At 39.9% G+C, this 16,686-nt stretch overlaps 1 protein-coding gene across 2 annotated transcripts; it reads right to left on the reverse strand.

The window, feature by feature from the left end:
* Nucleotides 1-96: 96 nt before the first annotated feature.
* On the reverse strand, nucleotides 97-14,525 carry samd10a (sterile alpha motif domain containing 10a). Of its 2 annotated transcripts, XM_005930668.3 has the most exons (6): nucleotides 13,913-14,497; nucleotides 12,157-12,338; nucleotides 3,679-3,847; nucleotides 3,452-3,592; nucleotides 845-967; nucleotides 97-430 (listed from the first exon to the last, which is right to left on the reverse strand). In XM_005930668.3, the coding sequence occupies exons 1-5, from the start codon at nucleotides 13,923-13,925 to the stop codon at nucleotides 870-872; spliced, it is 603 nt and encodes a 200-aa protein (XP_005930730.1). In that variant the 5' UTR covers nucleotides 13,926-14,497; the 3' UTR covers nucleotides 97-430; nucleotides 845-869. The 2 variants fall into 2 exon arrangements, with proteins under 2 accessions (XP_005930730.1, XP_042080244.1); XM_042224310.1 differs by lacking the exons at nucleotides 97-430; nucleotides 845-967 and adding an exon at nucleotides 975-3,288 and having other exon boundaries at nucleotides 13,913-14,525.
* Nucleotides 14,526-16,686: the final 2,161 nt, after the last annotated feature.

The following is a 16,686-nucleotide window of genomic DNA, read 5'->3' on the forward strand; positions in this document are numbered from 1 at the left end:
AACTACACACCACTTAGCTCAACAGAGCCTAACGACTCACTTGCAAAAAAACGACTAAATTTTAATATTTGTATTTATTAATTTGTTTTTCTGACATTAAAAAACGTTTCAAAGAGAAGAATGAGAGGAAGAGACGGTAAGAGAGGAACAGTAAATTAATAATTAATCACAGGCGGCAATAAATTGATAAATGGATTGTCATGATGCTTTTTCATCACAGTTCATTGTCAGTCTGTAAAGATGATATCAGTTTATCGTGCAGACAGGGAATGAAAAGCTGCCAACTTCCAGTTAACAGCTTTATTCTGGAGACCACAGCTCGCTGGATGCACATATCCTACAGATCTGATTCACATTTCATGTTACGTGATTATATGTACTCTGACTCCGGTGTTTCCATCATCCAGCTAGGATATCCTTCCAAAGGACCCTGCAAAACACAGAACGATGAACACTTTTCAGATAATTTTTTTAACTTTTAATAGCAAGTTTTTTAAACTTTTTTTTTCTACAGGTGCAATAATAAGCTTTCACCGCTCGATCTCACAGATAAGTATAGACAAAGATTTTGTGTTGGTCCCTGCTGGTTATTGGAACAATACATCACTGCTGCCACCATATTGTTCAGTGGGAGCTGGACCATCTAATCCGTACATATCCCAAACCCTCTGAATTTACAAGTGATTAAACTGTTCTGGTTAGCTATAAATGTCAGAACTGTACAAAAGGCTTATATTCTGTTGATAACTGTAATATTTCCACAACATAATTATAAAACACAATAATAACTCAATATTACAGCTCTCTGCAGATGCTTTTTCGACCAACAGGAATACTCCCATACTTGTCATGTCTTGAGTCTGTTATCTTCAGTGCTGTGGTTCATGAATGCCTTTTAACTTTATCTTTTGGGAATCTGCAGACAAAACAAGTCCATCTGAACAACACTGTGGAGGTCTGACGGTTTCTGTAGATACAAATCAGGAATATATGTCAGTTAGCTGTTACTGAGCTGTTAGTACCATGAAAAAGACTTAACAATCAGATAATTTAGGACAACTTAACACAGTAACACAAACTGTGGCAAATACCATTTTGTGTCAGGATAGTCCATGAAAATTAAGTCAGTTTTAAAAACAGACTGCTTATTATGACTATTGCTTTTCTTTCACTAGAGCATAAAAAATCAGCACAAACATTTATGTTCAGTCTAAAGAGACACATGCCACAAGGCCTGATATAGCATGTGTCTAAGGGATATCATCAGAAGATACCAATTCATATCAAAATTCTCAAAATATGACAATAATTGTTTAATGTTTGTTTTTAAACCTTTCTTTTCTACAAGCTTCAGCAAGCAGAATCATGGTCTGAATGCACTGATGTGCCAAACATATTTGATTTGCCAAGAGGATCTATAAACTATCAACTCTGTATAGGCTCCTTTTGCTAGCCAATTTCTTTTTATTTAATTATTTGTTTACATGTATGGTGTAATAATGCCTGAGCCGACAGCTGGAAGTAAAGAGAATACAAAAGAAAATAGAAAAGGGGACAAACAGGAGAAAAGATAAGATCACAACATGTTATCTACTCTAGCAAAAGGACACACTGTCGCTGAAAGAGAAGAAAAACAAAAAAACAGATACACAAACAAACACACACCCATCCACGTCAAGTTTGTTTTGTCCTTTTATTACATCTACCATAGACAGCATCTGTACCGAGGCTGCAGGTCTGGAAGTGACAGAGGCACCATAATTTTAAATACAAGGAACATTCAGTTTGTTTGTTTGCTCGCTTTTTTGTAACTATGTTATTTAATTGGGTATCAACAATCATATAACTAACACTGATATTAGTACTGACTACTACATTTCTACTATCATAACATCCCTAACGCGTCTATATCTACATTAGACGACAACCAGCCGTTGGCATAAAGTAGCTTAACATAAAGACAGGAATCACCTGAAAGCAGCTAGCAAAAGAAGCACCTACCAGCACTTCTAACACATAACACTGTTTAAATGTAACACCAACAATCTGCTGTTAATTAAAAGGGTGCTGTGAGTCAAACTCTTTCTTCAGGCATCCATCCATTCCACCTAAACCCTCACAAAAACAAATAACTGGGACTTTCTATACTTTAGCTTTTACTTCCTTTTTTTAAAAGGCCAAAGACTGAAAAGGCACAGCCAGCCAAGAGTTTCTGATAAGTTGTTTAACTGATTGATTTTCATTTGTTCTGCCAATCATGTACAGCTAAGATGCAACCACTTCTACTGGGCTCTCATGTTTCTAATTAGGAGAGTTTTATGAGCTGTAAGCAGCGACTTTGTGCAGGCAGAGGAAACTAATGTCTGTTGTTTAGCTTTGGGACTTCAGCCTTACTGTCTTACTTTGCTGCCTAATACAAGCATGGAAGAAAATCCTCTCCGCTATCTCTCTTAGCTCTAGTTTGAACAGAATTTTGACTAAAAATGTCACTGCATGATTTAAAGACATCGAATCTTTTCCATTAATCTTAAAGCCAAGTTACGTCAAACTCCACTGTTGGCTTATAACAACTGCTAGCATTCAATTATTTTCAATGAGAAGTCGCAGTGCTTTTAGTGTAGTTCACAGACATGTGAACAAAAAATTGGTTTAAGAAACAAAGAAAACCACATCTTTTACTGAACCCGTGTGAGTGCTGGGCCTACAGAAGGGCTGACCCATGCACTGCTTTCAGGCTCCATGTGGCCAGTCACCATGGGCCACCAGGTGCTCTACCCCGAGCACCCCACAGGGTGGGGCCCCCGTCACAGTGTTGCTTTGTATATTAAAACCACAGTAGTCTCATCTGAATAAAGTGGATGGAAAACATAGAAAACAGACCCGCTTATTCTGTAAGTGTTGTTTGTTTACATTGCTGTTCTCATATTTACATCACAGAGAGCCATAACACTTCCCTGACTCCAGACAGATGCAGGGCTGGTGGCGGTGGACACACAGCAGAATGCCTCCCATGTGAAAAGCCCCTTTGTTTTGGAACTACACCCACCAACATTTTTCCAACGTTATTCAACCAAGAAGTGAAATGTATCCTTGGCACAGATACGCATAATTACAGCAGCAGGTTTTACAAGGACAGGAGAAAACAGAGTGGAGAAATCTCACACAAGCATAGAGAGCATGCAAGTTTTAACTTGCCTGCCTGCCTGCCTGGGTTTGAACCTGGACCCTCCTGCTGTGGGACGGCAGCACAAACTATGGAGCCATCGTCAATATTTTTTTTCCAGCTATCTTCATCATAAAACATGTAATTTTAGTGCTAAGCTAAACCACTGCTAGCTAAAGATTAATTTTTAATTGACAGGAATAGGAGTCAGAAATTTTAATGTGAAAAATGTCAAACTGTGTCTTCAAAGTCAAGGACTGGGAAGACTGAAAACACACACACTCTCACCTCTGCTGAGCAGCTGCAGGTTGCGTCCCTCCTCCTGCACCTGGAGCTGCAGCACTTGTTGCAGCAGCTCCTGTCGAAGTGTCTCCTGCACTAAACCCATGCGCTCCAGCTTCTCCCCATTCAGGCGCAGTAACGCTCGGCCTTTAAGGTGATGACAAAGTCATTTTTTACAATTAAACTGTAATTCATGAATTCACTAGTGGGACTGTTTTTCTACTATCTCAGACCTGTGATGGCGTGGTGGGAGAAGGCTTCCACATAGGTCAGGTAGTTGTGTGGACAGTGTTTCTTCAGCCACTTGCACACATCTTGTTGAGACCAAAGAACAACAGGACGGATCAGGCTGGGCTGTGTTGGGCTCGTGTGATATATCCCATAATTGTCACTGGAGCGGTACTGTAGATAAGAAGGCAGACAGGAAAACATACAGATAAATGGAGAGGGTTAGTGATATAAGGGGACATTTAATGCTTTTTTCCCCCTTATGTCTGTCATATGTGTACCATTGGAGTAGAGGACATTCACATCAAACTTGGGTAAAGCTGCACATATTGAGGTCAGAGTATGTGCAAATTAATAATAATAATGGATTGCATTTATATAGCGCTTTTCAAGGAACCTAAAGCGCTTTACAATGCCACTATTCATTCACTCTCACATTCACACACTGGTGGAGGCAAGCTACGGTTGTAGCCACAGCTGCCCTGGGGCAGACTGACAGAAGCGAGGGTGCTATATCGCGCCATGAGCCCCTCTGGCCAACACCAGTAGGTGGCAGGTGAAGTGTCTTGCCCAAGGACACAACAACCAAGACAGACAGAGCTGGGGATCGAACCAGCAACCTTCCGGTTCACAACCCCCTGAGCCATGGTGAGTGAAACCAAAATCTCAGGTTTAAAATGGCACTAAATACACAACTTCAGAAAGTTTTTCTACTCTTGGATCCAAATGATGTCAAACAGAGTGCATATACCTAATATTGTTATTACCAGGACACACACTGGCTTTGAGCACAGAAAACCATCCACCACCTTTTAAAATCATGTGTTTCTGAGGGGCAGCCAATCAGAACAGGGGAAGGTAGCTGAAGTAGCTTAACAGAAGAAGAACACAGAGGCTACAGCAATGCTCAGTCTTAGATAAAAAAGGATTATTTTGAACTTTAAATCTTGAAATCTACAGGCACCAACCACAGAAGACGTAGCTGTAGCTCAGGCGGTAGAGCAGGTCATCTGTTAATTGGCAGGATGGTGGTTTGATCCCTGGCTGCTCCACTCTGCATGCCAAATATCCCTAGGAAAGATACTAACCCCAAGTTTTTCTCTGAGTGATTGATAGACAGTGATTGATAGACAGAAAGCACTCAAGCACAGAAAAAAAGTGTTTGCGTGGGTGAATCAGGCTCCTCGGTTTGCAGCCATCTCCCTTGTTGCCGTGTTTAAAAATGCCAGGTTGATTCTTGTGAAGGAGTTTAACCTGGTACGAGGTACTGCCACCAAATGCAAAACCCCCAAAATGGACTTGAATCAAGCTGAGCATGTGCTAGTGAAAAAGAGGCTTAAGGAGATTTTTCAAATAGAGAGATACTAAGATAAGTAAACAGACAGCATTTTTCAGAGGTGAGATCTGTTCAACGACTCAAAGTCCTTTGCACTATTACTACACTAATCTAAAGAGCTTGGAAATATAAGCAACTGAACTTCTTCAAGTCCCTCTTATCCGAGAAGCTTCCTCAGTTCAACTGAAAAGGTGAAATGTCTTCAAGAAACATAACAAAGTGCAGTTGCTTTTCTTTCCACGCTCCATAGTTGACAATGACCTGGATGCCTGAGAACCTACACAGATATACTACTACACTACTTCCACTTCTTTGGGTTCAGTATTTAGGTCTAAGACATGCCAACAGGAGGAGCCAGGGATTGAGTTAGTGAATCATCCTTCAATTAGCTGAAGGCCAGTTCTACCTCCCTTGTGCACACTAGAGACTTGTATCCCTTAATTTATCTTTTAAAAAAGAAAGTCTTAAACTTCACACTAATATGTTCACACAGGGGACATACTGTACTGATGTGCTTTGTGCTGAGATAGATAACCTACCACAGGCATATCTCTCATTAACTGCCAAAGATATTCAGTTATTGGTGGCATTTGACTGCTAGGAGATGTCTCCCATGAAAATATATCCAGAGGAACAGCACAAAATTCAGACTCCATTTAAAACCTGAATGAACTTTAAAGCTCTTTTAATCTTTTCGCCTGCTGTTGCCGCTGTGCATCCATACAACCCACATCTATCATGCGCTGTGTACAAATCTGCACACTGTCTTTTATTCGCTGTACATAACATGTGCACACAGCCAATTAAGTGAGCATCTGCTGGGAGGATTATAAGATGAATATTGAGTATCACATTTCATTTCACATGCCTTATATACATCAAAAGATGACAAGTTTGGGCCTCTACAGGGCTAGAACATGTTTCAGCCTCATTAAAGAACACAGGGGCGATCGTTGCCATATGTATAGGCAGTGTAGGCACATCTGTGTAGCTGTGAAGTTCCCTAGAAGAGTGGCAAACAAGCAGCAGCAACAGCAGCAGAAAAAGAACAAAAAGACATGCATGTAGGCCAGTGTCATGTTGAGATTCAGCTCTTTTATCTTATAGATGTACAGGATGCAAAATTGGAGTTGTAATCAAGCTGCGCCTTTGATCAGCCAATCACTTTTTAAAAATGTAGCAAGTTCAGCAGTTCATTTGCAAGATAAAAAATATCACATCTGGCTGATGTGCAAGAGTCAGTGGAGCAAATGCTTTGCAGGAGGGTCTGCCTGATATGTCAGGATGCAGTGGTGTTAAAAACATTCTTATTCTCAAAATAGAACCAAAAATGGTGAGTTTGATATATTTTTTAAGCATGTTCATCACTTCACCAACAATTTTTTGATCCATAGGATGTCAGTAATGATTCATTTCATTAAAATATAATATTAGTAATAATAAGAATAATAGCAAGAAGAATGAAAGTATTCAACTCCTTTTTTTTCTTTTTAGCCATCAGAATTACTGTCTGAAGGCCAAGAAAGATGCCCAACGGATTTACTTTACCAAGTGGATCATCACGGCCTTGCCGTATTGGTCCATTTGATTGACCTTTATTATTATTTATTTATTTATGTATTTTTATTTTCAGTTGTTACAGACGGGACAGTATTCCACTCCTGCATGAATCACAGACTCTGGAGATTTTCCATAACGCAATGGTGATCTGCACTAAAAATCGAAGTAACTAAAAAAGAAGTAGTTTGCTTGCTTTTGGTTTTAACACCGGAGTGTAGTGCAAGCATACAGATACTGAAAGTATATCAACAATATCCATCCATTCTCCTCCTTATCAGGAAGCCGGAGTACACATGCAAACACAGAGAAAACATGCAAACTACACTCGGCCAGATGGAGGATTTGAACTCAGGACCTTCAGTAGTGCTAACCACCACACCACCATGCCACCCTGCTTATTTTTAAGTCTCTTTTATTGTGATCAGCAATTAATTTGTGATGAAATATACAAATGCCTTTGACCTGTTCACAAAACTGCTACATAATGTGAGTATTCTTCTATTTATTTTTGAGGAGAATGAATGACATTGGGCTTCGAGCTGTGAGCTGAAACAAACAAAACATTAATGTTTTGCGAGACGTTTTTAATCAATAATCACTTTTGGGTTGTTTAATGTAATCTAATATATAATGTTACACAATTTTTAAAGACATAGAGGAGTTTTAACTGTGCATGATGTCCTGTGTGGTTTACTCGCACACAGGGTGACATTTACAGTCTTTCTGTCACGTCATTGTGGTCCTCAGTGTGAGCCTCACCTGTTGAGAGTTTTCAGATTATGCTAATTATGGTTTTTAGCTGGAATATGCTCTTCACCAACAATAAATAAGAAGCCAGTTATTCTGTTTGTTTTTGTATTTGGCATAGCTGAACACTCAATAGAGGATTTGGGGTTTGGAGCCGAGTGCACTCAGTTTGTTTCCCCCCCCCCCCTGTGTAAATTTTGTTTAACACAAAGAACAATAATTTGTCTTGAAGTTTTCACACAATAAATCAAGCAGCTAATGATATTAAACTTTTATTTCTCCAAAAACATGCCATGCTGATCAAGAAAGTGACCTATTCTGCTTCACTTCAGAGTGTTTACTGCTTTCTGATTACAGTTTTGTCTCACTGGGAGGTTTACAGCCGAGTCTTTTTGTGAACGGGCATGTCGGACGTGATGTGCATCATTTTCACTGACATGCTGCAGATACTGTTGCTGTGGCAATGCAGTTAATGGGGATCTAAATAACAAAGAAAGACACATTCAGAGTTTGAATCAAGTATTTTTCTGGCTCTGACTGACTTCTAATGCACCATGAATACTTTTATGGTGAGCTTTTATCTTTAGACTTCCTTCTCACCCTCTGGATTTCCTTTCATCACTTCCATTTATGCAGCAAACAGTTTTTCCTAACTTCACACCCTACCCTTGTAAAAACCTGAGCCCTCATGTTTGGCTTGTATATGAATAAATGTGGTTGGAGTGATCGCACAAAGGATTTCTACTTATTGGTATTTTTTTAAACATTGTTTGATTAGGAGTGAACATTTCCCTTAATTCATTAAAAATAAAATGAGTCAGATGTCCTTCAATATGCAAAACAATCCCCCCAAATCCCAAAAAGCTCCATTTCTAATTTGGCTGCAGGTTATGATTTTTCATTATTAATTGTTTTGTGAATAAAATGACTGTTTGCCCAGTAAAATGTCAGAATATGTGAAAACTGACCACAGTCATGTAAAGTAGGAGTTGTAAAACTTTTTGAGGCCAGAGATCCCTTAGAGGCAGAACAAGAACCATCGCAAAATCCTAGCAATGATTTAGTTGGATAAGGGTCACTTGAGGACTAATTTAAATACACTCACTGACCACTCTGTTAGGTATGCATCTTCAACTGCTCGTTAATGCAGATATCTAATCAGCCAATCACATGGCAGCAACTTGACCTCAACAACCTGCTGAAATTCAAACTTAAAGCATGACGTGGCTGTTGGTGCCAGACAGGCTGGTCTGAATATTTCAGGTCAGAGGAGAATGCCCAAACTGCTTCAGAGAACCAGTCGTTAAAACCAAGGTTTGCAGATGAGCATCTCTGAATGCACAACATCTTGAAAGCACATATGCTACAGCAGCAGAAGACCACACCAGGTACCACTCCTGTCAGCTAAGAACTGCAGCTGACAGGTTTAAATAGGTGAGTTTTGATACCTACATATTGTTACTGACCATCCCCATCCCTTTACAATATACCCATCTTCCGATGGGTATAACGCACCATGTCACAAAGCTCAAATAATCTCAAATGCTTTCATGAGCATGAGTTCATTCTACTCAGATGACCTCCGCAGTCACCAGATCTCAATCCAATAGAGCACATTTGGGATGTGGTGCAGCAGCAGATTCACATCATTGATGTACAGCTGACATATCTGCAGCAGCTGTGTGATGCTATCACGTCAATATGGACCAAAAGTTATGTATTTATATGTATAGCTATGTATATTTTCATATTATTTATATTCTAAATTGTGTTTTAAGCTCTGGTTTCTTATTGTTTAATTTTTAGTGTAGTGAAGCCTTTATTGCAGTAGTAGTTTAATATTTTAAAACCTCAAATATGGGCCTATTTCTCATGGGCAAAACTTAAGAAGTATATCTCAGTAAACACATGCACCAAAGCCTCTTCTCGCTGGTTCTATTAATAAATCTAAACAGGTTGAGGAATACTAACTCTAAAGACCTTTTATTAAGGCATATTAAGCACACCAGCTTAGAATCAGAAGTTAATATATAGTTTATATTCTCACTAAAAAAAACAACAACCCACACACATAAATTATGAAGTCATTACCAAAAACATTCCAAATAATTTTCCTTTCAGCGGTTACTATATGTATTTTGCTGCTCTGAGTCCACAGCTGTGAAGTATAAAAACACTATAGAGACCATAATGAGTGTTTGGATGCCTGTGAGAGGTGGCAGAGATGCATACTGACAGAGTGAATACGAGAACAGCATGCCAAAAAAAAAGTAAGTGGAAAAACTTAACAATGGAGGAAGTGAAAATACTGTAAACACATTACAATGCAGCACAGACACACAACACCGATTAAGTTCATGTGCGTCGAGACAAAAATAAACAGACCACTACTTTATGTGCATCCAAGAGGATTGAAGCAAAGACATAATGCATTGCATACAACTATGTTATCAGCCCAGCCCAGTTCTATGTTTGCAGCTTTAGCTTCAGCTTGTAACAGCCTTTTAAAGAGCCTTTCATGGGGTGAAGACAAAGGCATGGGCTCTCTGACTTGTAACCAAGAGCTTTAAATGAGGCCAGCTTACAGTATAAATGGATTGTCTCTGCTGCCCAAACTGGCTGTGTGAAGAGACAATGCTGTATCAGATAACAAAAAACTATTAATTTATACCGGAACAGAATGACTAGTGGAAGTAGATATGAGGATGTTTTCACGCGAGAAGATCTATAGAAATGGCTAACTGTTTATTATCCTGAAACAACAGGCACAGGCTGGATACTATCAGGCAGTTAGGATCAAAATAAATTCAACTTTTCTCTGCTCTCAGTCAACAAGCACAGTGGTGGTGCAGCATAGTGTGAGCATAGGAAGACCTGTGCTATTTAAAGCTAAAAGGCTGTTAGAGCTCACCAACCCGCTGGGGAGAGGGCAACTTTCATTCTCTACTAACAAAGTGTCCATTTACAACAATAGATGATGACCGGCTGCATTTGTCAGACTATGAGTTTTTTTTTATATTTCAGACTTTTCCGTGCAGAAATCTGAGAGGAGAGCTGCCAAACGGCAGCAGGGGTTTTTGCATGTGCTCATATATTGCTAATGCAACAAACACAGCAGTTTCTCGTATGAGCAGTGCAACTTTTTCATATCTGCATGCAAGAAGTCAGTGGAATGGAAAATAAAAAATAAAACCAGAAACACATAACACCACTAATTTCTTGATATCGCCATCGGTGCAGTTTACATAAATCACAGTAGTTATTTTTAGTGAAATACAACAGTGCTTAATAGCCATGGAAACTGAATGGCTATAAATGGTTATTATACTGACAAGTTATGTAGATGTGGATTACCCTCAATTTATTAAACATATTGATGCATTAGTAATTTGAAAAATCTCCCAGGCACAGGCACTGGCTCAGGTCCAGGAATTATGTCTTTTAGTAAATATCAAACAGTGTGTATGATGTGCAGAAAACAACCAGCAGAGAGTACACACTCCAGCGTGTTCACTGCAAGGCGAGGACATGACGTTGCAAACAAGTTTAAGCATCTTGGACTCAAAATGAACTCTATTTAACCTTTAAAAGTCCTTCTACTAAGTTATCTAACATCATAAAATGCAATGTTAAAAGATTTTGCTACCTGGCCACTAACAGGTGGAACAACACTTTATTCAGTGCAAACATATTTCAAAAAAGCCACTAAAAGCTTTGATTTTCAAAAAAGTAATTTTCATTTCATCCTGGTAGCATCAAATAACAACAACAATATTTTGATCTTAGTGGATTTTTAAAAATGTATATGCTTAAAAACATAGGTGACTGTGAAGTAGCTCATGTCAGTAAAAAGAACTAAATATTTCCATTGCTTATTAATTGTAATAAAGCAGAATTCCTACTTTTAAGCCACATTTCAAACAGCACATTGTGGCAAACCAGTTCTATAGTCGTTTTTAACTTTGGATGATGCAGGACTTGGATTATTCTTTTGACTTTGTGTGTCTTTGTGTGCTTTTGAATGCAAGCTACCCAGGGGATGCGGCTCTAAATTAATCCAGCATAATTACTTAAATAAACGATCTTATATTTTCCTGCTAATGTTCATTAACATGCACTGTCTCTGTTACATAAACATATAAAGTAAGGCTTTTATATTGGTCTTCTCTGAGTCCTTGTGGATGTTACATGTTATTACAACACCTGTAAGTCATCCACGGTGCGTTGAGGTGGCTATCTCCATGTAGTGAACTGTGTTACAAAAATCAATGCATTTGGAATGAGATACAGAGAGAAGTGTATATATCCACACACATTTATTTTGATGCCTTCAACACAGATCAGCAAAGCCACTGGGACAAATAGGATTGTAACATCATAGACATAGTGTATGGCCTACAAGAAGCTCTACATCTAGGCGGCTGTGTTTTCAGATAGGCATATACAGTAGTTCACGTGAAAAACTTTAGTCGGAAACTTGTCATTATTTTTCTCTGCAGTATCAGAAAAACCTCTAAAATGAGTGAAAGAGTAAAGGTTTCAGTGTCTGACCTGAGAAACTATCGGCACAGGACCTTTCTCCTTTTCTTTGATTAGGTTTGCATTCTTACATTTCTTGTTAAATATTTAGCAATTAAATTAATCTTTAACATATTAGAATTCCAAAGTAAATATATATGGTTTTCCTAACTCTGGATTTGTGGCAAACATCATCAAGCTTAATTAGGCAGAAAGAAACATATCACCCTGAGCTTCAAGAATAAAGAAAACCTAAGGGGATTATGACAACATGCACCAGGTGTGCTTTTCGACATGCTGAAGTCATGTAGGTGCTCAGTACCTGCAGGGCCTCGGTCCCCGGCTGCTGTAGCAGCTTCACTGTTCTGCCTCCCGCTGTTTTCTGTCCACGGCCGTCATGCCAGGTCAGGTTCCCACCTGTCCGTCGACTCAGCTGGTGCTTAAAGTCCTCAGGCAGAGCCCTGTACTCCACAGCTGGCCTGCAGAAACTGAAACTGGATGCAGCTGGAGAGATAAAGGGAGGGGGTATAATGATTAGACAGGCAGACCTGCTGACAGTGTAAAAACAGCATGGGACTACTTCCCTACTCCCTTGCTCTGCATGACTTGGAAACAAAAGGCAGGATTGAAACCATATGGATAACCTGCCATTCAGGAATGGTCTCCTTAGCAAATTTCTGCAAATCTGCTCTATTGACACAAACCAGGCTTGAGTTAGTTATCTGAGCCTTGATAAAATCGTAGATGAATCCTGGAAGTCAGCGTTCAGGTACCACAATTACTTTGTGAAAAGCTTGTAGAGTTGTGAGACATGCCACTTTCTCATCATTAGGATGAGGCCTGCAGGCAGATATCCAAACTGACTCAACAGCAGGTGGCTTCCCAACATCCAGTAATTAAAGAGTGTGCAACTACAGTAAACACGCTGTTACTGGCACAGATTCTGGCAGAAAGCCACGGGTCATTACACATTCATGTGCCAGATTGGAAGGATTTTCTTACCACGTTTGAAGCTCCGTGTGCAGCTTGTGTTTGCGTGTGCGCTAATGTGCATTTTCAATATCTTAAGTTGACTAAGAGAATTTGAAAAGAGGACAGAACGAGAGAGGCTGTCAGGGGGAAACGAGGTTTTGAGGAGATGAAAGAGTGCCTTCGTTTCTCCTGCTTTGTGCTTCTCTTTTCTGTCATTCACCATCTCCCACCGAGAGCGGAGCCATTCTGCGTCCTGCAATCATCAAGGCAAACCAGCACTATCAGGTTATTACGAATAAAACTTGGTGTGCGATTTTTGGTTTCTTTGAGGTTTTACTCGAGGCATGTACGAACCCTCCTTCAGAGTGTTACTCACCCAGGCTGCCGCTGTAAACACAAATGTGCCCCTTTCATGGATGTAGTATGCATAATTAAGACTATTTGTCAGAGCCTTTTCCCTTCAAATGGAGAAAAAAAAAACCTTCTCTTTAAAAAGTGCCAGGACTGGAAAGGAAACACTTTCATGATCAAAACCCTTACTAAACAAATTATGAAGTATCTGGCCTGCCTGCAATATCTTTAATCTTGTATTTTGGATGAATATACCTTGAATTAAAGCTCTTATTTGGGATATTTAAAATTCTGACTTGGCACACATCTTTACCTATCAGAAATATGCACATCAGGACTTCAGAAGCTGGGAGTAAATTCAATTAAGAGCAAGCCAAGGCAGAAAAGTGACCACAGCAACAGTCACACTGATGGTGGCGATGCTGGATGCGCTGTCCATTTCAGCACCGTGTCACTGACCATCAGCGACCCCCTTCTGTTCCTTTCTTATGCATAATATTCTTATAATGTCTGAATGCATGTATATGACAGAGTCTGTTTTTAATAGATTTAATGTGGCAGCGTTTAGCTGCACTTTATTTCAGAGAGCTCTTTCCAGCTGAGGCCACTTACGTAACAGATAAACTGGTTTAGCAAGTATTGAGTTAAAGTAATGGAATCAGCGTGCTTTAGCTTTCGGCGGAATGCGAGTCGGACTATTTAGAAAAGAGTTACTGATTATTATTATTAATAATATTGAAGTGTAACCTTCCTACCGTCTACAGCCATGATGTTTTCTCGGAGACAGTCTAGTGGAAGTCTCCCATCTTCTCCGGTGACCGACACACGGGCTGCGGGTCCAGCTCTTCCCCTCTGTGTGCGCTCCGCTCACCGACAAAAGTTTCACTGAGGTCTGGCAGGAGCAGCGACGCTCCACATCCTCTGACCTGAGCTGCTGGGCTAAGTGGGGATTTAAAAAATAAACAAACAACCACGTCTTAAAACCAGCTCACGTCGTCCTCAGTGTCGTCGTCCTGCTGCTGTCTGTGAAGCCGAAGTTGCAGAAGACTGGACAAGAATGTCCCCGAGCAGCTGGCTGACTGGTTCCGCGGGCTCAGGCGGGCGCGAGCATGTGCGCGCGCGTGCGTATTTGTGTGTGGTTTTCGTCCGTGTCGTGAGAATCAGATGCGCGGCTTTTTCTCAAGAGCATGCATGAGCACAGCGAGCTCAAAGTGCAGCCCCAGGCCCTGTAATTAACGCAGCCAGTGGAGACTCTGAAAAACAGCCGGATGAAAAGGCTTCTCATAGCTGCAGCATCCACCATAAGGAATTCCCCTTTGCCTTTTCTTAAAGAAAGGGAGCTCTGTGCGCGCCCGTGGGCACTGCGCCCTCCCTGTGATGGACCCTCTATGTCGGGTCTGTGCAGAAGAGCTGCAGGACGGTGACTGTTCCTGCTCACACCTGCCCTTGCACTCACTTTATTGGCCACATTTGGCCGCAGAGTAAAAGAGAGACCTCCGTAGGAGCAAAAGAGCACAAAACTTTAAGCATCCAACATAACTCAAAATACAATCAAAGCCATGGAAAAGACTATCTGTCTTTCTTTCTTATTTCTCTCACTCAAAACAAAAGGAATACGAACAAGCGTAAACAGAAGTAAGAAAAAGCTACATTTGGTTTCATCATTGCCTTAAAGGGCTGATGAGCAAAAGGCGGAAGAAAAGGGGGCTGCTTTTTTTTTTTTAAGGGTAAAGTGAATGAGCTCTAATTTCAACTTCTGTGTTTTGACATAATTATCAGAACCTGTTTCACAAACTTCTATTAATGTGGTTTTGTTTCTCTCTGTTCATCACCACTGTAGATAAGAAAGGCTTCCCACATATTGGTAATAAACAGTAACAGCCGTTTAAGGATCAATATCCTCTCACCAGCTGGTACTGGGTTGGAAGTTTTAATGTCTTCCTTGTGGTGTAGATTCAACAGTGTGGTCTGTACAGACATGACAGCATCACTCTTGTTACACCATCACCAGCCTGAAGACTGACAGAAGGCAGAGTTGCTCCTTGCTTTCATGCTGTTTACACCAGCCATTTGAATATCGAACAACAGAAAAAATACACAATAGAAAAAACCCAGATTACTGCTGCTCACTGGATATTTTTCTCTTTTTTAGATTAGTACCTGAGTGGGATGCTTGTGTTTGAAAAGCTCAATACATCCTAATTTCTGAAATATTCAGACCAACCTGTTCGTCAGTAACAACATGCCTCATTCAAAATCACTTAAATGACCTTTTGTTTTCATTCTGATGCTCAGTATGAACTTCAGCAGGTCATATTGGCCTGAACACATTGAGTTACTGCCATGTGATTAGTTCATGATCATTCAGTCACAAAAAAGAGAGAGAGAGAAAAAAAAAAGAAAGTTCAGGTGAGAGAGCCCACAGAAGAGGCGTCATTAACCACAATCAGAAAGAGCAGGGTGGAGGTGGGTTGCAAAGTAGCAACCATAGGCCGTCTAAAGCACCTTAACCAGTGCATGCTGTGTGAGATTTGCAGATAGGATGTGTAGAAGTGTTCCAGCTTAGCCATCATCTCATATAGGCTGGCACTGAGATCAACCTATCAGCCAAAATTGCAGATGAACCTGCCTCTGTGACCTGCCCAAGAGAAAACAAAAAGCCGTACCAAAAGCACCTTTAAACATATTCGTGACCCTCCTGAATCCCTTCACAAAATGAATGCACACATGTTGATTTCTCTTTAATGTATGCACATGCTGAGGATAGATGATACAACAGCACAAAGGTTCACTTACTCTAAATTTAAGTGCACGAAAAATCTTTTATTTTGTATTTTTAATTCATCCCTCTTAATGTTAAAGACTGTAAAATATCACATTCTTATCAGGGTTTGGTTAATAATTGTGTTTAGCCTCCCTGTTGTTTGAGGATATGATGTTTGGGTTAGTTGTCAGAGTTTTAGTTCTCATCTTATCTTTTGTTTTAGTTTGCGTCTTTTATCAATGTTAATGGTATTAGTGTTTCCCTAAAGTGTCATGTCTGTGTTAATCTCTTTAGTTTTTCTTCCCAGTTTTACTTTGAAGGTTTGTCTTCTTTTATGTCCTGTGTCAGTTTTGTTTTTTTCCAGTTCTAATTGTTTTCACCTCCTTCACTTCTCTCCTGCTTCATTCAAGTATTTATAGTCCTTTGTCCTTTTATAGGTGTTGTGTTGTTTGTGTTGCCTTGCTGCCTTCCAGGTGAAATTCCCTGGTGTTTTTGGTCCCCATTGTTCTTTTTGTGTCTAGCTGTTTTGGATTTATGTTTTGGACTTTGACGTGCCCTTCAGTATTAAAAACTTGGTTTTTGTATAAACTCTGCCTTTTGCATCCTACACTTTGGGTCTTCTTCACCTCCACAGTCACCACAGAGCCACCAAGCTGTGACACAATCAGTCCATCAATCAATCAATCAATCAATCAATCAATCAATCAATCAATCAATCAATCAATCAATCAATCAATCAATCAATCAATCAATCAATCAATCAAT

The sequence above is a fragment of the Haplochromis burtoni genome, unplaced genomic scaffold (genome assembly GCF_018398535.1).
Source record: "Haplochromis burtoni strain Fernald_Lab_line unplaced genomic scaffold, NCSU_Asbu1 Contig_134, whole genome shotgun sequence".
In the NCBI taxonomy this organism is placed as follows: Eukaryota; Metazoa; Chordata; class Actinopteri; order Cichliformes; family Cichlidae; genus Haplochromis; species Haplochromis burtoni.

Bases quoted from the DNA above. Each gene is read 5' to 3' on its own strand.
- samd10a (XM_042224310.1), bottom strand. The intron at 3,848-12,156 runs GTACTGAGCACC...TCTTATCTACAG, and splicing joins CGGGGACCGAGGCCCTGCAG to TACCGCTCCAGTGACAATTA. The intron at 3,593-3,678 runs GTCTGAGATAGT...ATCACCTTAAAG, and splicing joins CTCCCACCACGCCATCACAG to GCCGAGCGTTACTGCGCCTG.